The sequence below is a fragment of the Branchiostoma floridae genome, chromosome 4, assembly GCF_000003815.2.
Source record: "Branchiostoma floridae strain S238N-H82 chromosome 4, Bfl_VNyyK, whole genome shotgun sequence".
Taxonomy (NCBI): domain Eukaryota; kingdom Metazoa; phylum Chordata; class Leptocardii; order Amphioxiformes; family Branchiostomatidae; genus Branchiostoma; species Branchiostoma floridae.
In genome coordinates this window covers 23950550-23976466 of record NC_049982.1, presented here as the reverse complement: position 1 = coordinate 23976466, position 25917 = coordinate 23950550, and the positions used below count along the sequence as shown (strand labels likewise).

At 40.6% G+C, this 25917-nt stretch overlaps 3 protein-coding genes across 5 annotated transcripts in view; all 3 read right to left on the bottom strand.

Annotated features, from left to right (window-relative positions):
* Nucleotides 1-7053: 7053 nt before the first annotated feature.
* On the bottom strand, nucleotides 7054-7860 carry LOC118414593. Its single transcript, XM_035818751.1, has 2 exons — nucleotides 7635-7860; nucleotides 7054-7470 (listed from the first exon to the last, which is right to left on the bottom strand). Exons 1-2 carry the CDS (start codon nucleotides 7777-7779, stop codon nucleotides 7079-7081), a joined length of 537 nt encoding a protein of 178 aa, XP_035674644.1. The 5' UTR covers nucleotides 7780-7860; the 3' UTR covers nucleotides 7054-7078.
* A 5556-nt stretch (nucleotides 7861-13416) lies between these two features.
* LOC118413664 (demethylmenaquinone methyltransferase-like) lies at nucleotides 13417-17309 on the bottom strand. The gene is made up of 6 exons (XM_035817191.1): nucleotides 17154-17309; nucleotides 15993-16129; nucleotides 15617-15742; nucleotides 14906-15041; nucleotides 14111-14203; nucleotides 13417-13697 (listed from the first exon to the last, which is right to left on the bottom strand). Exons 2-6 carry the CDS (start codon nucleotides 16104-16106, stop codon nucleotides 13516-13518), a joined length of 651 nt encoding a protein of 216 aa, XP_035673084.1. The 5' UTR covers nucleotides 16107-16129; nucleotides 17154-17309; the 3' UTR covers nucleotides 13417-13515.
* Nucleotides 17310-18174: 865 nt separating this feature from the next.
* LOC118414566 (fidgetin-like protein 1) overlaps nucleotides 18175-25917 on the bottom strand; it is a 106329-nt gene continuing 98586 nt past the window's right edge. For all 3 annotated transcript variants that reach the window (XM_035818687.1, XM_035818686.1, XM_035818688.1), the window contains 5 exons: nucleotides 25430-25591; nucleotides 25171-25226; nucleotides 24085-24248; nucleotides 23561-23661; nucleotides 18175-23016 (listed from right to left, as the gene is read on the bottom strand). In XM_035818687.1, coding sequence (XP_035674580.1) covers nucleotides 22894-23016; nucleotides 23561-23661; nucleotides 24085-24248; nucleotides 25171-25226; nucleotides 25430-25591 — 606 coding nt within the window. In that variant the 3' untranslated portion in view covers nucleotides 18175-22893. The remainder of the gene's footprint in view (nucleotides 23017-23560; nucleotides 23662-24084; nucleotides 24249-25170; nucleotides 25227-25429; nucleotides 25592-25917) is intronic.

The following is a 25917-nucleotide window of genomic DNA, read 5'->3' as shown; positions in this document are numbered from 1 at the left end:
CCTATGAGATGTCCGACTTGGAATATGTTCTTCTGAACTACTGCAATATGCTATTTTACGTGCACCAAGAAGTTCCTTAAAACAGTGCCATACGAGACGAACTGGGCAATTATAAACTGAGTCAAACATAATTCAATATTGAATATTGTCTAATAGTGTAAGACTTCACAGCCCATCTAATTATGAAATTGTTAAGAAAACAAGCAGAACAAGAACTAGACTAGATTATTCATGTTCGTTTCTTGCGTTCTAAAACATTTGGTTTAACACTGTCGATGTTAAACACTTCGGTAACAAATTCAAATAACATTTAATGACATATTTCTTCCTGGTTGGAGAGAATAAATAAAGATAAATAAGGAGCTACTATAACTAAAAACTTATTCTAAAATCATAACCGACTTTATTTGGATTTAAATTTAGTACACCCTTGCAATGAAGCTTATTAATAATCAAGTTCATTCTTCCACTCACCACTGTGGTCCCTTTAAAGATGTGTTGCAGATGGGACGTCAGATATCTCGTGCTTGACTCTGACTGGAAGTGCTTTGTGGTTGGAAATGCCTCCAGGTAGGTTGAAAGTAGTAGTAATTATGTACTAGTAACACCAACACCCAGAAAAACAGGTATATTTATACAAGCAATGCATTGTCATGGACGCCTGCTTGCTTTGTCCACGCAACTCAAAGGCAGCGAGGTGGTCTAGGCAACCTTTTGTGTTAGACCCGGCGTTCTGACGTGTGGAAGCGGTTATATTACCGCCATGAAATAGAGTATTGTACGCAGTTCTGTTCTCTCGCATATCATTCGTAAACTTGAGGTCGACATTTGGCAGGTATGGGGTCGTTTGCATCTATCGTTTGTTCATGTGTTGTTCACGTGAAGTCCTCATGATTAACTATCCTGCAGGTCACCTGATATCATGCAAAGTTCGAAATACCCGATTGCCGCGCAACTATATTTTGTTTGGCACAACTTAAGTTTCAAACTCGCTCGCCGCTATATAGTTTCGGGAAGGAGACTGCAAGCCAAGTAATCGCTGCATGCAGGAATCAAAATCAACGTTGGAACAGCAAATTGGCAAGAACAGTAATAAAGAAAAGCATACTGAGCTATCCAAGGAGGTTATTTCCTTGAGCTATTAAACTGGCTTTCGAACCTGAATCTAAGATCTTCAATTTGACATAACTTTGAAGTATGTAGAGATATCACTAGGAAATGCCAAAGTAAAATGCAGAGTTAGTCACTGATCACATGGCCTTCACGAATCTAACGTAAAGTGATGTCGGCCTTCATGAAGTCAGCACCCCGCATGTAGACACATGACATTCTCTGCATGACGAGCCCTCGACTGTACAGTACGGTACTGTAGACCTTACACTGGCAGGCTGGCGGACAGGACCGTGCTAATTCACGAGCCGCCGCGGCTGATGAAATCGACCGTACAGACAGAAAAAGACGGCATAACAGTACTACAATTTTAAGAAAAAAGGTCACGGTTTTCCCCAATCACCCCCTGCTTGGAGAGTATGGTATACGACAGGACGGGCCGTAGTACATCTGAACGGGCTGTAGTAGCTATCGTTATTGTTGCGTACTACACTTTGGCGTCAGAGACTAGCGGGTAGGACAGGCCCGAGGATGATTGTGTCAACAGTGGGGAAAAAACGCACTGACGACAGAATCATTCTGTCAACTGTACAAATGCTGTACAAGCATTTGAAATGATCCAGAAATAATCCAAACTGCACCGCATGGCGTATGGAAATCATCGGGTTCACAGCTTTATGCGGGCGCCAAAACTGGTAGAGATTCCAGGCTTTTTGTACTCGTATTTATCTGTTTGCTTGCATGAAACGCCGATGTTTAACCAGGATTTCTACCTGTGCAACAATGTTTTGGTTTGACGTCGCAAGTTGGAAATAGACTGGTAATCCGCCTGATATAAGTTATTTTTGTGTAACGTTAATATGTATTGTGTCCACTTTTAATTACACTCAGTCGTCACTTTCTATTACACAGTGACATAACATAACATAACATAGCATAACAGGAGCTTTTCCCGCCAATAGATGACGGTGTAAACAACTAACGTCAACACAAAGGCGTGTCATTTCAGCCCAGAGCACATCAAACAGCTCTCCTAGCGTCAAAGTCTAATTTGCACTGTTAGGTGACCTACACCTTGCAGCATTTTGAAAGAGAAAGAGATCCATTGATAAACAAACAGACAGATACAAAGTTGCGTTGTTCAACTTGGTCGGTTACTTCTGGGAAGGAGGGTCACCTCCTGACGGACTACTGTGGTTGGTCATTTCCATGGTGGTTTTAAGTCCACGATGACTTGAAGAGGTTGCTGCAAAACCAGATCGTTTTCTCGCTGGCAAGAGGGCTGTAGTCCCGTGCTTCTGTTCGAACTAAGCATACTTTTATCTCCAGAATTCACATACGAACCAAAAATGACAAAACGTTTGGAGTAAGCAAAACAAATTATTTTGTTCTTTATTGCTATAACAGTTACATGGTTAGGATGTAAAACAATATTTCAACCAAATCCAAGACCCTATAGAAAGCAAGAATGGTTTAAGTTACATGGGCTAATATACCTCATAGGAGTTGTTACTTGCAACTTACGTTAACGTTACCGTGTCGTGTCTGAAATCCTAAAACGACTTCGGTATTTGTATAAGTATTGCCGGTATAACAGGCGAAACAGCACATAAGGGGTTGATTGTAAAGGTTTTACCACATTCCGAGTATTTATTAAGTAATTAAGTACATTACATTATCATCAAGTACATTTACATACAAATACATGTGTGTGATCATTTTGTGATACATGTAACAGCAAAACCAATTATTCCTAAGAATTCTCAACATACCTGTTTGGCAGACTGTATAGCCTGAGCTTTGTCTCATGCATTCCATAACATCAATGATATCAATATAACACAGCTACTGTATTACATCAATGTGGTTTCGCTTACTTCCGGATCCTCCACAATAGTACATATAAACTGAATATATGGAGCTTTTGAAAACGAAACTGGCATTTCAGCCAGCGTGTTTAGGCAACTGGGATCGGTAAGCTTTTTTGTTGTGAAATTATGAAGGTGAAGATCCGATTATGCAATCTAAGAAGGCCATGGCTATCGACAGGATTTTCTGTCAATAACAATCTTACAGGAATTAAATTGTTAGGAACCAATCAGAACATGCCTCACATCTCTCGATAATATCTTTAGTTACAGCCATTGATAATCTATAGACTACGTAGCATAATGGTTAGGATGTTTCGTATGGAACCCATATGTCCTGGATTCGAATCCTCTGACATGCCCTGACATCGTTTGCTACTGGTATGTTATAGATAATTAGATGAAATGTTACAACAATTTTTTTAAGACAAACACCACACGAATAAGGCTGGAGTTTCACTTCAGGTATACCAAACCTGATGGACGAACAGCATGAGTATTCATAATGTATGAAACAAGTATATTTCTAACTAGAAAGGCCGACATTTGCTTAAGAGCAAATACAGCATATTTCAGCCATACCCCTTCCCACGCAACATTGGACTGTTCCAAATCACCCCTGCGCAAAAATGGAACATCCTCTTAACAGTACATTATCCCCCAAAGTGGACTAGTATTGTGAATTGATTCCAGGTAAAAACAGAGCTTGCTTCTATTTTTCAGAAAATGACAATAATCACACCTTCCATTCAGAAAATTTTCATCATGACTGAAAATTGTTGAATGACTTCATGTAATGTCATTAACAATTTTCAGTACGATAACTAGGTGTAAGTTTAAAAAAGTATAAGCTCCTTGTGATGTGGGTACATTTATTATTGCAGTGAACTTTTTTTATTCAAGTAGGGCATACGATTTAATAATAATCAAGCAGGTGCAGGTACTGTAGGAGCGTTTGTTTTCTTCAAGCTGTAAAACTGTTAAACTGTTTTACTTTGTATGCAATCAGCCATCGAGCCTATTCTTATTTTAGTTTAACAACTTCCTGCCAGACCCGGAAGATACGATTGAACCTTGTTCGAGGATTTATTTTCGTCTGTCTGGTCAGTCTGTTCATACCCTGGCGCTGAGAGTGTTTTATTGGGCTGAAACTCTGGCAGTTTAAAGTTACTTACAATTTAAATGTTCAAAGTTTATGTCAAACAACAACAGCACTAGGAAATGTGGCCACTATAGACAGGTGGTCACTATAGAGAAAATGCTGATCTATTGACTAGGAGCCATACGTTACACATGATTTCAGTACACTGATCATTAATCATATAAACATTGCACAGGTAAGCCAATTGTTTAGATGTACAATTAAGTTCAAATAATTCTGAAGAGAAATATTGATGAGAAAATAATCATTCTCGCCACTGTCTAACTTATAATTACGTATCAAAACTAAACGCAGATTTTCTAACTAACGCACCTTTCGCCGACTTCATCAAGGGACCGCCGGCTATCAATCAAACACGGCTGTTGATTAGACTTAGAGTTTCAAACAGTCATGTGCTGTGTGCCAGTTGACAGCGAACTTCATACTACGTGATGTTTTACATTGCTTGGACCTTCTTTCCTACAGCGGTGCTTCTACAAAATATTTAGACTGTAACACTGAGTCCCACATGTTTTATAGAATAGAATTTGACGCAGAACAGCGTTTTTTGCTGGGTATTTTTCTTGAAACATGTCCGTGGGAATATCAGCGAGGCGGCGACGTAGGGATATCAGACCGTCAACAAAAGTCGCACGGCGGCTAACGGCGCAGCGAAGATACTAGCGCTATAAATAAGCGCTTCAACTAAGGATAGCAACCCGTACAATATTTCTGTATACTGTTGAGCTAAGTAAAGTTTGTTGTTTATGAGGTTTTAGTTGTCTTTGAAGCTTTGACCCGAAATATTTTAAAGTCAAACTGCTGAAGAGAAGTAAGTGACTGCTACGATTATCGTAGATATGGCCCTAAAAAAACTGATAAAAGAAGCCTTCTCAATAGTCTAAAATGCAAGAGCTTCCGGGGGGGCTTCGCCCACCTGGGTCCCCCCCACAGTGGCCCTGCCCCTGGACCCCGCCTGGGACATTCGGCGGCCCCCGGACCCCTGTCCGACGCTTTGAAAAAATCCTGGCGAGAAGTCTGTACGGTCTGAGTCTTCAAGTTAACGTATTGTGTGGTCCCGGTTATGAATATTAATTAGCCTTCGCTTTCCTCTTCGCTGATTGGCTGAACCATTAATTGAATTAACTCTTCCTGCCGGCTAGACGCAGGTGCAGATGTCGGCTCTGTGGGGTAAACGTCCGAAAGGTCATGGCATGGAGAACGAAAGAAAACCAATTTCGCCTAAAAAAAGTGCTGTAATTAAGCCCTTTACAGTACTTTATGCCAAAAATTTTACTTCGATCATTTTACCAACTATCTTATGCCTATCTTAAAAAAAGTGCTGTAATTAAGCCCTTTACAGTACTTTATGCCAAAAATTTTACTTCGATCATTTTACCAACTATCTTATGCCTATCTATACCAAATGTTACTCATACCAGGGTACAGGGGTGCAAAATATACCGTTAAGTACTGTTGAACTCAGTAACGTTAAAGTTTGTTTTTAGTTGCCTTTGACGGTTTGACCTGAAATAGTATTACGCTAAACTCCTGAAGAGAAGTTATTATAAGTGACTGCTGCGATTATCATAGATATGCCCCTAAGAACTGATACAATATAAAGCCTTCTGAATAGTCTAAAATGCGAGAGCCTTAGGCGGGCTTCGCTCCCCCTGGCGGGAACACTGCTATATACGGGATCATGAGGCCCCGCTTATGAATATTAATTAGCCTTTGGCCTCCTCTTCGCTGATTGGCTAGGTCTTTGATTCAATTAACTCTCCGGCTGACGCGCACAGGTGTGGCTCTGTGCGGGGTCACGGAAGGTCACGTCAGGAGGCCAAAAGAAAACAAATTTCCCCTCAGAAAAGTGCCAAAATTAATCATTTTAAAGTTGTTTATGTCAAAAATTTTACTTGAATCTTGTTACCAAGTATCTAATGCCTATCTATACCAAATTTCAGGTCATTTAATTGTAATACCAGGGTACAGGAGCCAAAAGTGTCCTTTTTTGGTCAAAAATTGGCCAAAAATCGCAAAAATAAGCATTTTGTTGCACTGTACACCAAAAGTGTTATTGAATTTATATGAAGGGATTATCAAGGCACATCTGTGTCAAATTTCAGCTCATTCGGTTGCAATACCAAGGTACAGGAGCCAAAAGTGTCATTTTTTGGTCAAAAATTGGTCAAAAAATCGCAAAAATAAGCATTTTGTTGTACTGTACACCAAAAGTGTTATTGAATTTATATGGGGGCATTATCAAGGCACATCTCTGTCAAATTTCAGCTCATTTGGTTGCAATACCAGGGTACAGGGGCCAAAAGTGTCCTTTTTTGGTCGAAAATTGGTCAAAAAATCGCAAAAATAAGCATTTTGTTGTACTGTACACCAAAAGTGTTATTGAATTTATATGGGGGCATTATCAAGGCACATTTCTGTCAAATTTCAGCTCATTTGGTTGTAATACCAGGGAACAGGGGCCAAAAGTGTCCTTTTTTGGTCAAAAATTGGTCAAAAAATCGCAAAAATAAGCATTTTGTTGTACTGTACACCAAAAGTGTTATCGAATTTATATGGGGGCATTATCAAGGCACATCTCTGTCAAATTTCAGCTCATTTGGTTGTAATACCAGGGTACAGGGGCCAAAATATACAGTTTTGGTCTAAAATTGACCAAAAAATCTCAATAAAATCATTTTAGAGGCAGATATGAAAAAACTGAGAAAAAAGCATCAAGGTATTGGCCCATTCTACCACTGTGCCAAATTTCAGATCATTCGGTCCAGGAACGGCGGAGATGAATCACTTTGAAGATTTGACAGGAGAAAGAAGAAGAAGAAGAAAGAAAGAAAGAAGAAACATTACGAATACAATATATTTCACCATACTATGTATGGCTGAAATATAACTAAATGCATTTAGGGACAACAAATCTACGTAGGTATATTAGTTTAGGCTAACGGAAAGCAAAATCATGCAAAGCGAGCGCGCACTGCTCATATTCGTCGATGACAATACAGAGTATGCGCCATGCGAGACCAAAAGAGAAGGGAACTATCGCTAGACTCCCGACAAAGGGGACTGCGACGTCGACGGCAGCATCCACTGCGAGAGCTGTCATAAAGATGTCAAGATGAGCATTTGCTGCCACAAAAGCCTGCCTGAGAGTTTTCACATTGATTTCACCTTTGAGGAGTTGTTGAACTTTGCTAACAACAGACAGCTTGTCATCCACGAAGCGTTGTAACTCCCCCTCATCCTTGCCTGTCAACTTAGCCAGCTTTCTCACCGAGGTCTGGTGAAGGCCAAAGCCTTTTTTAAACAGCTCTGTTGCCGTCACCATCGTAGCTATATGTACAACGAAGGAAAATTGAAGGTGTATTACGGTCCTTTTTGATATGTGAAATCAATCCAAGTACCAATATCAGTTTTGATTTAAGACTAGTGCCCTGCTTGCTATGATAGAAAGCCGCTCTACACGGCAAACGTAAATAAATGTCATATGTACACACCTCCGTTGACGAATGTTCCTGCATACAGCATACCTCCCACAGCAGCCACTCCCAGAGCTACTCTCCAGGCCCGGCTCCTGTAGATTTCCGCCTTGGCCCTTACCATGGTTGGTGAGTAGTCTGTGGTTACCGTCATCAGCAACATCTTTTGTGGTATGTCCAGCTGCTTTAGAATGGCTTCCTTCAGTGCAGCAGCATCCCAATGCCCGCCCTGGATATTTTCCAATCTGCCACTGATGACGAAGACATCATCAATGTCCACTCCACCAAAACATGCTTCACTTGCTACAACATTGGACGAGAACTAACCCTATTACACCATTTCCACCGTACAATCTGAAAGGCTACCACTCTGGAATATTCACATAACTACGGAGCAAACACCAAGACAAACAAGCACACCAGCTGCTTGAACATCGCAAACCGTTGCTCATTACCTCCATGAAAATGGACGCACACTTTTGGTAGCATGTCTGTTTGGTGCTTTTCCTGCGTAATATTTCTCGAACACAACCCTGCGATTGCGATGATATTTGGTACATTGGTAAGTGTAGTTGTCCTGACGGTCTGGTTTAATTTGGGCCCTCCTGGTGGTTGAACTTGATACTGCAGCTAAGTAATTAGTAAGCATACATATGACGAGCTGTTCCACTCACCAATTTTCAGACATGCTGAAGACGACCATTTCCATTCCAGAATATGGATTGTCACGAGGTTGACGAGACTGCCTGGTCCCCATAGTTTGTCAGGTGTCACTGATTTCCTTGCAAAAGGCAAATGACGTTATTGTTCCCGTTGCACAACAGCATTGTTAATGTGGGATAGACCTCGTTACTTTTTGTTGGACCTTTGAAATGGGTAGACTGATCACTGATAAACAAAATCGACCGACTTGGGTATTGTACATACGCTACGCCTGATTTGCATAATTATATCTATCTGCATCCTCAGTTACATATGTCACGAGTTCGAGAGTCCTGTTATGGACGAAGTGCATTTATTAACTCATTGATTATGCAGATTAGCTGCTAATTTCCTTAACTGGTATTTTATTTGTGCGTCATCAAATGAGCTATCAACATAATACCAAAACAGTTTTAAAAATGCATGTAACATCCATTGGCATAATACCGGTCGGTTTACTGCAATTTCTCAAGCAATGCTAATTTGGCAAATGATCAACGCATCATTTTCTCCAGTTACATGTTGCTGTTACAGCTTACCTTTGCCACTTCTTCTGTGTATATTATTTTGTCTCTCTTGTCCTGCTAAAAACATAATATCGTAATTGGAACACACCGCGGAATTGCACGGAGAACGGGCGCGTGGTTGGGAGGGGGTACAAAATACCGGCCGAACGATACACGGCACAATTAACTGCCGCTATGTACCTTTATACATCCTCTGTTGTTCCTTCCTTTCCTGTTAGTAGCTGCACAAAACAAAAACCTGCATGAGCATACAAAAAGTCATGAGAAAATGGGCGTATACTGACAAGAATTTTCATTTAATTTTGGTCCGTCACAACCGCTATGACGTAAAATTTTACTGCTGGCGTAGCATCCTATGGTAGCATTAAAAATGGCGGGAAAAATGGCGGCGTACGTTCAATTTGACCCATTCAGTCGTAGATCCGGGCGATAATGCAACGGTTCTTCACACTTTTACACGAGTTGTAGGTCACCAAAAGAAATTCAAGATTGCTGTTGAATCATGCTCGTCTTGTGCCGTGAGCACATGTGATTATTATCTACAAATATGGCGATGAACGTGACAGTGTGTTTGTCCCACGACGAGCTCGCCTGCCCCGAAAATGAACTGAAAACTTTTGGCCTTGCTGTCTTCGAATGCATCGTTATCGATGCTTTGTAAATGATGTATTGGACACCTAGATGTCTGAAGTGTGCATACCTCAGAAACTATTATTGCATGTGTAGATCTCTTTAAATTCCATTATTTTTTATCGGCCGGTATAAGTCTTACGGCCGGTATTATGCCAATGCATGTTACTTTCGAACCAGAGGTTTGGCTCCGGCTAGCTGTTTTTGACGTGTTTTTGCCGGGCTTTTATTTTGTACCGTTTTCTTCATGTTTGTCGGTCGTCAAAAACAGCCGGAGCCAAACCTATGCTTGGATAGTAGACAGACTGAGCTTGCCCCAACACGTACGCGTCAAGACACTTGATCACATCATCGGATCAGTCCCCCTAAACAAGGACTACCAAGAACTTGCCACGGTTTCTTTGGCCCATTTAAAATTGTCAACCCATAACACGCAGTCATGGGACAAAAACTGGCAGAATGTCAAAACATCCAGGGCAAGAGGAAACAGGAAGTGATGGATATCGTTGTTTGGTTGTTTCCATTTGTTGACGAATTTACTTACCTGACTTACCTGACAGCAAACACATGTCATGTGAATTCGTGATACTTTCATGTGTTCTTAGTATGCTTCATAACAAATGTATTAGGTGCGATCCATGGTGATAAAACAGACTGAGATGCCGCGAGATACCGAACACGGCATGGCCTCTAGACGCCTCTCTTTAAACGCCTTTATGTCCACAATGATTCTAAGGAAATGTCAAGAGAGGTTGGCTGGCCTTCATACCTGTTGCGAATTGTATTTTATAACAAGGTGCATGCACACATTGATATTTAGATATCATACACCCCTTCTGTTAAATCTACAAAGGCAATTCTCAGCAAAAAGTCTTGTGAAATATTACATTTCATACAATATGCATGTGCATGTATCAACAAAATTCCTATACGGGTTGCAGATTGTGTTTCTCACAGTTCTGAAATCACTATAGAGAGATCTTAACTCTCCTAAGACGTAACAAGGAAACGTGCGCCTTTTTATTAAAGACGAGGTGACCTCCATATAAATAGTAAGCTCACACGCATAGTTTAGTTTACGAATAAAGTCCTCTTACCTTTGTCCCTGCCAGACTAACTACGCTGACTATAGGGAGAATGTTTTGTCAGGGGAGTTTGGCCACCATAGTTTTCTTCTTTCCACGCAGACGGAATGTTAACTTTAGCGTGGACTGACTCTCCTCGCCAATCATTCCTATTTTTGCCGAATTGTACGATCCGTATCCCCGTAGGAAGCCTTGTGGAGGCTGCCCTTACCTTGCGTTGCCCGAACAAGTCCAACAACAGAAGATATGCAGCCTCAGAAACAAAGGAAGTCTTGAAGTGTCTTGTTTCTCTGTCTCCTGCGTGCTTTCACTTTTAAAGAAACAATATGAAGAGTGACGTTTGGAACGGGTGGTTGAGAGTACTTGTGGGCAGGTACGCAGGTGCGATATGCATGGTGGATGGTACCGATGGTCACGTGGTATATTTTTATCTGTCCTCCAACTTCCTCCAACAAACTATGCCGGTCCGTTTTTACTCTGTGACGGAGTTTAACATCTGACGACAGAATATTGTTTTTGACCGATGTGACTAAGTGTTCACATCTGTATCTCTATGTTCCTATCAAATACGCGGAACCAACACCTGACTATAACATCCGCATCAATTCAATTCCAACACTTGATTAATATTTCTTAGTTACGTTTGCGCTACGGACTATCAAATAGTAGATGTTTAAAAACGTAATAATCCTTTTTATCTATTACTCACAGGTTTTATAGGTTTATTTTAGAGTATATGTAAAATACAATGCGCATGCATGACTCATGCGCTCGGCATGACACCAAACAAACTGAGTTGGCCCCTAGCCATGTTTTCAGTGGCCAAGTTCAGCAGGTACGCTCGTGCGTGACTTCACCTGGGCTGAAAAATATGTACGAAAATAAATGCCCGTGCCAGGTGAGACAGTAACGTTAATTGTCACGCAAGGTATCTCAACAGTCGGGTCAAAAGTACAACATAAACTTTGTTTTCTTGGTGGGGTTAGGGATGGCTACATGAGGTTCAGACGGCAACAGGTTTGAACATTCAGTGAAATTAACAGTGACAGTGACAACATCTGATATGCACGTCACAAAGTTCAGGATGTTTATCAACAGACAAGTGCACGAGATCCTCCTTTAATATAGACAACAAAGGAGCATAGAAATACACCGAAACCGGTAGTTAACCTAAAAGATAACCAAAAAGAGTAACGTTACCTTTATCAGGATTGACAAGAAACAACACAGAGCTGTGCTTTTCCTAATAACCAGAGCAGAAAAGTTCGAATATTTGGACAACAGTTAGAGAGATACTCGACACCCAGAGCGCCATGTGTCTGGAATGCTGTGTTATCTTTTCATATATCAAATATCGGACACCTTAGCAACTGTTACCTTGATCTTTTTGGCTGCAAATTGCATCCTCAGCGCACATCCTCCAAAACGATTCGCGACCGCTGTACGACTCCCTCTAAACCGCCAACACATTTCTACGATGTCCAGCCACTCCCGACTTTTCAAAATATATTTTGGAACACTTGACTGGCGTAGCCAAGCAATTAAAGTCAATAAAACCAAGGAGGTTAAAAAACAAAGGCCTGTGATTTTTAGCCTCCTTGATAAAACTAAGAGTAAGACATTGTCACATCCGTAAAATGTATTTTCGTATTACAGTTCTGTTGTGTATGTCAGGCACCACAAACAAAGATCTTGGACAACATTGTCGTACCAAGTGGTACAATTTGAGACTTGTTCCAACACATTAGGATATAACGTTACTCACCATTAGGGGTATCGGTACAGAAAATTCAGGTCCAGGTCCGGAGGATCAGGTCCAGGTCTGGACCTGATTCAGTATATGAACGTACCACATTACGTATGTTGTGGAGTATTTGACTCCCACTGGCATTCTTAAATCCTGCAAGGCAATCCTGTCTCTGTACGATTGACTGTAAAACTTTGTAGAAATGACTATAAGTTCTAGTCTGGTTCACTCTTGTCATTTTCTTCGACCGGTAAGCCCCCAAACGTGTGAATTCTGATCATATAATCTGTTTATTTTCTAATAGGTTCAATATATTCGGCCGCGGTCCACCGAATTTTTCCGGACCGGTCCAATAAGAACACCGGTACACCGGATTTTTAGTCAATGCCGCCGACCTTCATCAGATGTCTTGTCTGATTTACTGCACTTACTTTCTGGAACGCGCAGGTGTTATGATGACGTCAGGAGTAAAACAGCTTGGCGGGAAGACGGAATCTACCACCATCAAGGATCAGAGGGGGTTCATGGACCCTGATGTAAATTGCCTCCTTCACACACCCCACAAAGTTGTCCCGCGCCGTATCCAAAATGCGCACTTTGTCGAGTATAACAGTTACTGTATGTTCATAACAATTAATAATTTCATGACAGTTAAAAAATATTACAAATACCGTTGAAAAACCGGTGTGGTGTCTTGGAATGGACTCTACTTCAGCTGAAAAACGCATCCTCCTACGCACGGTCCCCAACGGCTAGCTAACTCAGACTAGGAGTTTCGACACGACTGTGGTCCCTCTACATAGGAGAATGGAAAAACCTGGGTAGCTCACTTTCACCCGCGCACATGACAGCTCAATTGCCTTTCTCTCTCATCTAACGCTTTTGATTTTCACCACAATGAATTTTAACATTCACAAAACTTTATGCTTAATAGCTACTAGTATGCGCTTTAGTTATGTGCTTTGTGGGATGTCATAAATTAGAAATACATGTATTGCAATAATGTTACATCAAAAACCATAGTAGGACAGTCATTTGGTACATTCTATTCACTAGTCTTGGACTAGTGTTGTGCAAAAGTCATGATCAGCTATATTGTGACAGAAAAGTTGATGTACAGCATGTTCCTTTAATTGTTGATGACCGTTACGTTTAATATGCGACAAAAAATCCTATCATGTACTACATTACTGCAGTCTAATCCTCAATCACTTGACTTTAAAAAGAAAGACGACTCCGTCGTAGCCTTCGCAGTAGTCCTGTGTGACGTGACGTGACACGGGTTCCCACAATCCCCTGCGCTGCAGGTCTGCCATGAGTGGCTCCAGCTTGTGATACTCCTCCACTGTCTCCAGGAAGAACTTCCTGATCCCGACACACACAAAACCACCTGGGGGGTAAATAGGAATAGCCTGATTTAAGGTACATACAGGAATTGTGGATTGATAATAGATATAATATATGGTCATGGAATTCACCACTTTTAGAGACAGCTTCCACAGCAGTACAGCTCAAGTAAATGCCTCCCAGATGTCAGCAACTGTGGAACCCATTATTACCAAAAGACTATATTTCTACTAAAAACTTAGCACAAAATCAAAATCCTTTATTGTACAATTTTCTATTGCACTAGATACACATGTACAGATCACAACAAAGACACACGCAAAAGATACATGCATTATGTAAAAGTTAGATCTTAAGTCTAGCACAGATGTTCAGCTTCTGAAGTGGACATTAGTAATGAGCCTTTAAGAATGGGCCCAGCTTGACAGGCCATGGGGAGAGAGAAGGTGGTCTTACCTGGTTTGACCACTCTGATGAGCTCCTCCAGACAGTCACACTTCACATGACCTTCACAGAACGCCCCGCAACAGGTGGTCGCATCATACGTGTCTGTAATTTCACAAAAGGTATAACGTTAACATTAATCCGTTTTTTTCTTCAATGCAAATAAGTCAGTCTTTTATTACAGATAGCATCACACATTGTAGAAGTCACAAGATAAACAGACAAATGAACAGGCAAAAAACAACACTTCACTACATTGGGGAGAAGTAATGAATGGTATGGTTTAGATACCAGTACTTAACCTTCTTTCTATTGCCATATTCCCTAACCAATTGGCACTATGCCGTGTGATGGTAGGGTTCAAAGTCCAGAGGCCCTGCCGGCTTCCATGACATGAATTTCCTCACTTCACTCTGGTTGTAAATGAGTACCGGCCTAAGCTTTGGTCATATCAGGGCTATCCCTCGGAAAGGATATCAGAAATTCCATGTTTGAGGAGAGCATGTTAAAGAACCCACCACACTTATCGAAAAGAGTAGGGGTCTTTGTCCGTAAATAAATCTGTGTGGATGTGACATCATCATCCGGTGTGTGGTTAACTGAGTTTGCAATACAAACAAATTTGTCAACACAAACTTGGTGCCAAAGTGCTACCTTTGCAGGTTGAAGTTTAAACCCTATTAACTACCTTAAGCAATATGCATAATGCACTATCTTCCGGCCATCCTCTGTCAGTATACCATAATCTTGTAAATCCTACATGAACCTGATAAAAATTGGTAAACAAGTGAGCCACTATCAGCTTACCATCCTCTATGTTTAACCTGTTAGTCCCCAGGAAGTCCAGGATGAAGTTGTTGTACACATGTTTGGTCTGGGCGATGTCCAGCATCTCCTGGCTGGCATCCAGGGCGTCCAGATTACTGAAGCCCAGCTTCTGGAGCTGAACAAGAAAGGCAATCAGAGATAGCAGACTCACCCCCTCAGAGAGTTAGCCCCCTTGGCGTGAACGTGTAGAAACTGGTATATGCTCCCACCCCCCTGGCAGAACATACAGTAACTGCAGTGATACAGACACACACACACCCTGTGATGCAATAATATGAGCAAACTGACCCCTTAAGCTCATGATCTTAGTTATATACAGTCAGATCAAGGACGTTATATTCATATAACGTCCTTGGTCAGATAAAAAGTTTCAATATAGAAATGGCAAATTGGAGATTAAGATTACATCAAACATGTGCACGATGACTAATAGTAACATACTAGTACAAAGTAGGTGTTTTATGAACAAAGTCTGGTACACATTAAAATACCATCATGATGATAATACATGTAATTCAGTGGGACATCTTTTATCAATAGAAGGTACTCACAAGTCTTATACAATGTACATAGGTGCAACTAATGGTAGAAGTCCATGCACCATTGCCATTTCTTTTAAGAATATTAATGCAATTTAATGGGCTTTAATTTATCATTTTTGCAATAAAACAGACAAGTCCAGTGTGAGACCTCCTCTCCAACGAACCCCGTCCCCGCAGCTACGTCCAGAATGTGAGCATCACTTCTGCTCCCCAGAGCCTTCACTAATGTCTGGGCTACCTGACGGGGTCCGTTGTACTGTGATGTCTTCATGTCCTAGAGTGAGAGTTAAAAACATTGCAAGTGAAAGCCCTTCATATGGTGTATAGGGTGGTGCCCATCTTCATGTCCTTGGGCCACACAGCTGTGCAATCACTATACTACAGCAGAGGGCTAGTTCAATGGTAGTACACTTAAATTAGCCTCCTTAACCTCTCTACAAGACAAATTGGGGTTTTTATTTACTAATATGCATGTCTTTTGTTAGTACAAAATGTCACTCCACATTACAGTCGTTCCTACATACCTGTTCATACAGGGGGGCCCAAGTACGGTACAGCTCCTGTGACTGTTCCCTCGGGATACCAGGGGTTAAAACATGCCACAGTCTGTGGTGAACGTCCTCGGGTGTGTCCGTCATGGTCACAGGTACAGTAACTCCAACTGTGTGGACGGGCGGCATCAAGGAATACAGCTAATCAGTGTGGTTGATGTTTGCATACTTGCATGTGGGAACACAACATCGGATACCAACAATTATTGCAATTCTACCTCTTTCTGCTGGGAAGATAAACAATTTGGGGTACGAATACTACTGGGGGTACGGACACTACTGGGGGTACAGACACTATGGGGGGTACAGACACTATTGGGTGTACAAACAATACTTTAAGTACTTGGTTACTCCGTGGATAAAGGTAAATTACCTATTGGCTGCAAATGATACACCAGATGTATTATTGTATAGCTGATGTGAGATCATGAGCAAGTTGTTTAGAGATATCACCTCCAAGCTGATGTAGCATTTCGCTTGTTGGGGAAAGTTTCCTTAATTTTTCTTATTTCCCTCCTGTACCTAAATACAGAAAATGCTCAGTCCCTAACTTGCATCTGCTTGAAGAGACTAGGAACTAATTCTATCTGATCTTAATCTCCAAGCAGATCCTACGGTGCCATAATATAGTATCAAAGCTGGCCAAGGAGTACATTGTATAGTCGGCCAAAGGGAGTCAAACGGGCACCTACGGTGGGTTTGATACTATATTATGCCACCGTGGATTTGCTTGGAGGTTATCCGATCTGACATATATGATCTTGGTCAACTGGGCAGTAGGAGAAATTAGGTCAATCTTCAAGCAGATGTTTTAAGCCAGTTTTCCCGTCATTTGTACGTCCCTTTCTTTACCTGATTGGTCCCTTTTTCCATATCCAATTTTCGTCTCCTGTAGACATAAATACGCACCCAAGTAACGTTACAAATGATGGGAAAAAAACACGAGTATTATAAAGAAACAATTCGGACTTTCCATCTGTTTGAAGATCGTTCCTGCCAAATAGTCAGCTGTTTATAGTGTTAGTGAGAGGGATGACCAAAGCCTTTCCGTATCGACATCTGTCTAGTACATGACCTTCCAAAAATAGCCGCAAACACACTACAACAATCTAAAGCTATTCTAGTTGAGCCTACCTTTTCCTGGCCCCAACTCCGACTGTGCCGTACGCCAAAGAGGCTCAGAGTCAAACCACAGGACAGGTTACTTCAGGTCAGTATTGCCCTTGGCCTCACTCACTGGGTTGTCAGTACTAAAAAGAGCCTCCTAGCAGGTTTGGGATGTGCTACACACAACACTATGAAATATGAACTGTTGTATCTTCATTACTGGGCTAACCACTATGATATGAAATCTACCTTGGGCGTTTATGAAATCTAGCTAGGGAGAATTTTCGATAATCACTTCTAACATTTTGTACTCATTTCAGTAAAAAGTACATTATGGGCCCATGTCATGCATGATATTGAAAGCAACTAGGCTAAAACCTTTGTAATATTTTGGCATACTGAATTTAGTACATGGTTTACACAATATTGTACAGTACATAAGAACTTGACATGGAAGAATAAACTATAAATCAATATGACTTTTTGTATGTTTCGTCTAGGTCCAAAATTCTAACAAAAATTTCAGAGCTGTCCTTTTCTTAAGGGGTTTATTGATGAGGAGGGAATTATCATGAGCTTGCTTGTACATTATGCCTTTCCAGCGTGTTAACTTATACTAAATGATTTTCCTTTTCTTCCAGTCACATTTCCGAATTGGAGCCAGGTTGGGATGTTTGCAGAGACGAATTTTTTTTCAAGGAACATAATATTACACTAATTATAGTGATGACTAATTTTTAAAACATTCTGTTGTCTTTTGTATGATCATACTTTCCGTTCCTGAATGCAGCCCGACTGGGCCACGGTTTGGAAATGTGACCATAACTGTTTAGTGACCTAAACACTGTATTCTAGCTTGGTATCCAACCCTACTATAGCTGCTGAGTTCTCCTTGCAAACAGGAATTCTTAGTGGACAAACATGACTTGACAGCTACATGTATAATAGGGTTGGATACCAGTCTGCGATATACATGTATACCAAATCATGCATAGTACAATCAACAACATTCACCCATTAAAACACAAGATCACACCGTGCTCCTTTCTTGCTATAAAACTTTTTTTATTAACAGAATAAAGGAATATACTTTATTAATAATGCATTATTCAACTGTAAATGATGCTTGACACAAACTGCACCAAGCACAGCACAGTAAAAACACCGACAGACCCTTCACATGGAGAAGACTCCTGCTTTTTCACACATCGAGATGCTCAGGTGAACCAAAGGCTGGGAAAAACTAGCACAAAACTTGGAGCTATAGTTTCTTCAATCAATCTACTATCCACAGAGTTACAATGACGGAGTAGGGGCCTTGCTGGTCCCGGCTATAAGAGGAGACAGTAGTATTTTTAACGATGGCTTTACCATCGCCAGGCACGGCAAGGTATGCCTGGTAGAACCATATACTTACACAATGTTCACTGGTCAAGACTATACAGCTAGCACACGGATAAGCAAATACACGGACTCATTCACTGTCCTATCCAAGGGAATGTTACAGGTGTTCTTTTTTCACTGGCTACTTCTTAAACTCTACAAGTCAAACTTTAACACTGACTGAGACGTCTTCAACATATCATCTACAAGGTTTTTGTACTACTGGCTACGGAAAGAACATTCAAAAAGTGACCACTTGGTAGTCGTTTTCCTTTAAAGAAAATAGCAAGAAGATCAAGTCTTCGGAGTTCATTTTTTTGTCGTCTTGCTGTTGCGCCATTGCGTTTGACCGTCATCTGTACAAGGGCATGAGATGAATGAAATGTAAGATTTCGCGAGAACAGAAAAGTGGACTTTTACGTGAATCCAGCCTGCCTAGCTGAACTGCATTACATGGGGACAGCACAACATTCGGAACAGTCTTTGCCTATGGGAGAATAAATGTATTTCTTTCTTTCATACTGTAAAAGATGACAACAGTCTCATAATCCCCAAATCTATAGTATAATATTTCTACTCAATACAACTTTTGGTGCTTTTTCCTTCCAAAATTCACTTGGAGAAAAAAATTTTAAAATGTCCCTTAAGCAGTTCTGGACAAGTCAGGACATAAACCTTAAGAGCATTTTCCTCAAGAAATGCCATTACTTAAAATGTTACAATCTTCCACATCAGTAATACAACTATCATTCCAAGATTCAGTCTTGGGTTCAAACATGACCAATACAAGCCAGCTTCACATCAATTAGACCTAAGAAAGCAGCCGAGAAGGAGCAAAAACATAGACCAGGCTGTCCCACAATGTTAGCGATGTTTAAAAACAACAATATAATAGCAACAAATAACTTCAGTTTGGAGCTATGCTACTGCAAAATGGTTCTTACAAAACTAAAATCCAGGCTATTTTGTTTTTTTGTTCTCGTGTGGTCAATAAGTGTTAGATTGTCGCTTTAAAAGTTTGAGAAATTCCATGGAGGCATGTTTTATGTGAATCGTCTTCGTTTTTCCCTGAGCTGGAGTTGGCTGCATGTGCAGAAATATGGCTTTTCTTGTTTAGAGGACGGCGCACAATACAGACGAAAAAACAAGACTATAATCATGGAAACCACTGGGTTTATAGGCTTTATCACACTCCGGTCAATTCCTTCTTGTAGTACAATTCATTATAAAGCCAGTCTTACAACCTTTCTATAGAACAACAACAACAAACAAAGAAATATACCAAAATTTTCCATCTTTGTTTTTTGAAACAGTGGAAGAGCCAGCATAGCTGAAAAATTCACTTTCGGCAAGACATGGTCTCTGCAAATTTAATTAACTGGCAAGAGCACAGCAAGACCGTCATGATGACACAGCATGAGTATTTACAGGGTGGAACAGCCTGATGAACAGCAGGTACATGTACAGCTTCGTACTTACACAGCCAGCATTAGAAACCAGGCCTGGCCATATCATGTTAGCCCAAAGCTATGCTCAAGGTATCTCTCTGGAGTACACTATTCTCAACGCAGAGTTCTAGTGAGGTCAGCACTCTACACAGTTATAACTACAATAATTTGACTTTATCTATCGATATTTCTCTACACAAAGACTGCAATGGTCCATCCAAGTTGCCCCCTTTTTGTCTCGTCATAGGAAGTTTTGTAATAAACCTTTGGCATGTGTTTATTTATCATCTATCAAACAAGGTAAGGTAACACACAGGCCACATGTCGGCCACACAACATACAAGTAGAGACAAGAACAAGGGTTGCTGCTATGTTGGTTTTACAACTGCATATAACGGCAGTTTCACACAAGTTCTCTGTACAGTCGCCTTTATACAACAGCTGTCCATTAAAGCTGTCGTTCTGAGCCATCTTTTTTTAGAATCACGACAGTTTCTTTCAAATTCTTGCAGTCTATTTACAAGACGTAGGTCTTCACAAAAAGAAGACGTCTAAAAAATACCAGATCTGTGGTCCGCTTTGAGACAGACTTCACCAACGCTATTTTATGTCACATTCAAAGACGACACAAATACGTAGTCACAACTAGAAGTAGGTGCCCAGACAAGATTGGTTTTTCACATGCAACATATAATCTCTTTCAAAATATTTGGTATTTCATATAGAGAGGGCAAAGGGATGGACAGAGACAGCTTTGATAGGCAGGTGTCAATCAAGGCCCTTTGTTGCCATAGAAACATGGAGACAAGCTGCCCTGGCTTTTTTCACTCATTTGCATATACAAGTAGCCTGGGAAACATGGTCCTTCTATCAGGAGCTCTTTTCTATTACAGTACTCTGAAGTTTTCAGTCACAGGGATTTGTAAAAGAAAGCTTGGTACAGTAGGGACCACAATCACATGGCTACGACTTGAACAAAAATAAAAATGACTGTTGCTGTATTGTATGTGTAAGATTCACATAGCAAGAAGAAATAGAAGGAAAAAATTGTTCTATGCAGTTTTGTGTACTAATTCATGAATCCTTCTAGACATGTTGTACATTGTATTATAGTTCAGAAATTTGCAGCAGTAATTTTTGTCAGTAATTTTTGACAGAAGTGACAGTGGGTTCATTAGCCTATTAGGATCGCATGTTGTTTGCCTGCATGAAGAATACTGTCAAGAAATCCTTTTGTGACATTTATGACATGGGGTGGGAGAAAGACAGAATTAATGCACATTTGGACCAAAAATTTCCTCAGAGTTTACATGCTATTCATAAAAAAATCATACAATTTCAAAAGACGCCTTCTTCTTTCTCGAGAAATAAGAAAGTACTACTTTGACAGTAGTTTTGTGATGTTCTGGATCTCTTGAAAGTGATCTTCCATGCCACGATGTAATATGTTACAAGGCTGCCCTCTGTGGAGTTCACTCAACTTCATCCCCTTAAACAATCATTACTACATTCTTTGAAACCCCACAGTTGGCATCCCTGTATGTACCAGTAGTATTGTTGTTACTGGGTATAGGAGACTGTTTGCTATGTTGAGGTAAGATATTGGCTCTGTCATAAGGACTGACAAGGTTTCAGAGTACTTCTTCGTTTGTGTACACGAGTAAGAAAGGCAACAAAAGCGGAGTTATAGTCTTTGGTTTTTTTGTGTGTCTTCTTTGTCGGCAAGGCAGTTGCAATATATATGTCCAGGTAGAGTTAGGCAATAACAATACATTACAGAGGGATGGCTGCATCAGTTATCGGACGGGTCACGCAAACGTCTACTTACACCTGTTTGGAAACTAAACCATCGTGATAATTTGAACCATTTTGAACCATTCGGTATTAACTTTCTGGTCTGAAAATCCACCATTTCATTCACAGACAAAATCAGTGACCACATGTATAAACCATTTTAAAAAAGAAACAGAAAAATCCCAAGGTTTGAGAAAATTTTAACAGAAAAGTTAAGCAACTGCTATTAGAACCAGAGATTTAAAAAAAATCTGTTTTGACAATAAGTTATGACAGTAGGTGCTTAGATTTCTTCCATTTAAGGGCTGTGGAATTTTCATTTCAGATAGAAATTCTATGAATGGCATCCTACTCATTTCAGACAGTTTGCATATTTGTTATGAAATTCCTAAATCAGACAGCTCTGGTTTTCAAGAAGATTTTTTTTTACACACAAGAAATTTAGGGTTACTACATAGCTGATAGAAATTTGACAGTAGATGTTTGGACGTGACAGTGTCAATGTTGTTAATGACTGTCTGGAGTGGTGTCAGAGGGAATGGTAACGTTTCTGTGGCTCAATACTCCATCCCACCAACCCTCGTGTCTACGACGTACAAAATGAGAACAACCTTCCTTTCTTATCAGTACTGTACTGTCTGAACCTATGTTAGAAAACAACCCTGTTTTTCCAATTGGCTTTGGGCTATGCACAGCTCTCTATACACTATACAAAACGTGAGGTTGTTGGAAGTGTCTCATATATGGGAGATTGACTGTGCCAATGTACAGCATGATGGGGGAGGGGGGCAACAAAAGCACCCTGAGCAAAATAAGGCAGGCTGTCTGTTATACTGTGAGGTAGCATGTGGGGTAAGGAGTCCACGACTTAAGACATAAAACAAAAGGAAATTTTCACCACAGCTTCGGGTAAAGAGTTCTCAACTCGGCTTATAGCACTGGTCACGAGCACAAACGCACAAAACACAATCACAGAAAAAATGGCAACAACTAGTATTAACTAGCTTTGGTTAATCAGTAGTCATTGGTTGATTGAGTTAGCTAGAAGCTTGCTTTGGCTGCAGTAGGAGCAAGAGGGGCTTGGACTGTCTCTTTGTTCAAAGTGCTCCAAAGTTTTTTTCCTGTAGTTCCAGAGGCTTTTCCTAGGTGGCGCCGCTACCAAATTGTTTGTTCCACTCGACGTACAAGTCCAGGTCCTTCTGTGTTACACTTGGTCTGATGTGGCGGAAGGCTTCCTCACAGTCTCTGAACAGGATGGGCCTCACCTAGGAAAAACAGGGAATATGTCTTCATGGAATTGTGTCATGTTAACAGAAAAATGCATCCTTTTTTTTATACCTGAAGGATGATGTTGTACAGGGGTTAACTAAATTTTGGTCGTTGGACATAACTACTGTAGGAAACTAGTTAAAGACACAAGCTTGACAGCATACAGGATTTAATACACAGCAAAACAAATCAAGGATATTTAACTATATACACCACCTACAAAACATGTCATGGAGGTTGTATAAAGAATTCTTGTACTTAATGCAACTCAAAGGATTGGAACATAAACATAGCACAGCAAATACTAGTAGTCTCACTGGGAGATTATTTACATAACATGACAAAGAGTAATGGTCCAAGGAACATTCCTTGTGGGACAAGATTTATTGTAAGGCCCTTGCCTTTCTTCAGAGCAGAAGCATGTATGTAACCTGACTCATCAGGGGTGACATTCAGTATAAATGGATGCAATCACTAATGGAGATGGAAAACAAACAAACAAACAAACAAACAAACTAACTAACAAACAAACCAACAAACCTGATCAGGGGTGATGTTCTGTATGTCGGAGCCCTGTATACTCCGGATGGGACCTAGGGCAGCTTCTCTGCACAGATTGGCCATATCAGCGCCAGAGTAACCTGCAACAGACACAAAGTACACACATAAGAAACCATTGCAAGTCTAATGCTTTTTACCTCATGCTGAGGGAGTGAAGCAATGTTTTTCACTGTTCTCTGTGTTGGTGTCTGTATGCTTCTCTAGTGCAGTTGCTGTATGTTCTGCTAGAGGGCGATTACTGTCTGAATCTTCTTCTGTGTACTGTTATAGATCTATCAGTCTTACACATACAATATTTGTTAACCAATTCTTGGAGAACCCCCACAAAACAACAATGTAGATTCCAAGACTAAGATACAATGCTGATTGCCCGGTATCTTAGTTGGAAGAGCTAGTAATGTCCGTACAGAATGATCGGCTATGATACAAAGTGTGTTAACACAGTTTAGAGTCTGCACACTCTTGTAGGATTACTGTTTGATGTCACAGCCCTACATGGTTACCTTCAGCTCTCTGACAGATGATGCTGATGTCGTCCTCGGTAAGGCTGTGGTTCTGAGTGGACATGAGACTGTGCACAATTTGGCAGCGTGCGGGGTAGTCGGGCAGGGGGATGTACAGCCTCTTCACCAGGCGCCGTCTCGCCGCTTCGTCGATCTCTTGCGGTCTGGCGACAAAAACAGTCCCATGAACATTAATTAACATTAATTAAAATTAACTACATGTACTTCTCCTTTCATCTTATCTTGTTGAGGCCATTGATGCAATGGCCATGTGAGTAGAGTGTTTACTTTGCTTTGGTAGGTTGTGAGTTTGATGCCCACCTGAGTCATAGACTCATAGTCATACCAAAGACTTTCTCTGCTTAGCAATCAGCATTTGGAAAAGAGTGGTAGTTGAACACATATGCAACTCAGCCAGTACCAGTGGACTAGCTCCTTGTTGTAGTTACTGCACAAAGTTGTGTGTGGACCAAGGGTTTTGAAATGGAGATGGGTGCCACGCTGTGCACCATCTGTTGTGGAAAACACAGCTGTCTTGACACTGTGTGTGTGACCAACCTTTTGGTGCTTAAATCATTTTGGAAATCAACACAAGCAATTAGAACCCTGTCTATAATGACCACCTCTACATTGTGAGCATTTTCCAAGTCCCTTGAATGGTCATTATAGACATGTTTGACTGAAATTGATATTGAAAGAAAGTCACTATGAGTCACAAATTTTTTATTTTGAATACACAATTTGTCTGCACGTGAACAAGAAGGGTCCATAAGCAGCCATGGCAGTGGATGTTGTTTCAGTACCACAGACAGTAATGGTTTGTTTATACAGCCAATCTTACTCACTATAGATGACCATGAAAAGTAAAAAAGCTATTAATTCTAGCCAATCAAAAGAGCACAAAACATGTTGCAACAGATGTCCTGTAAATTCCAGCTCCACAACAAAATGATACTGAAGAACAATTGATAAAAATATTGTTACACCAGTGTTCAACAAGCTTACAAAGAATGCTTGTACTGTCGATGATCACAAGAACAAAGCAGTTAAACAGAGTATGACTTGAAAAGTACATTGTGACTTTACCTGTTTGTAGCACCAATTATGAGAATTCTGTCTTCTGAACTTGTCCCAACTCCATCCTGGAAATAAACCATTAATCATTACAGTGAGAACTGGCAAGGCACAAATCAAAATCAGTCAAACAAAGTAAGGCTAACTCTTTCAAACACCCATGGCAAGAATGCATCTGGTACCCTTACAACTTGAAACCGTTCCAGGTTTTCAGACATTCCGCACAGTAAGTGACTGTTTATTAATAAAGATTTCTTGAAGCCACACTTACAAATTGCACCAGGAATTCTGTCTTGATTCTGCGAGAGGCGTCGTGCTCGCCATCGGACCGCGAGGACAGGAGCGAGTCGATCTCGTCAATAAATACCACAGCTGGCTGGTGACACCTGGCTACCGCAAACAGCGCCCGAACCAGCTTCTCTCCCTCCCCCACCTGAAGGTGATGAAAGGTAACCAGGGTTAGGAGTAGTTTCTTAGTTTTGTAGGTAATTTTCTTCACAAATTTATATACCAAAAGATTTCTTTTACTATATTATCAAAATTAATGCTCATAATCCTAATATACAAGACGCAGCAATGTTCAAAATTGGCCAATCATATACATGTACATCTATCAATGCTGATGGAACTTCATGTGATAACAACTGTACTGATGAGCCAATACTGCGAGGCCACCTTGTGATGAGAGACAAAACTGCACCATTTCAAAAGAATGTCGCAGGTTATCTTGTTTTCAAAGTTTGTGAAAAGTTTATGAAA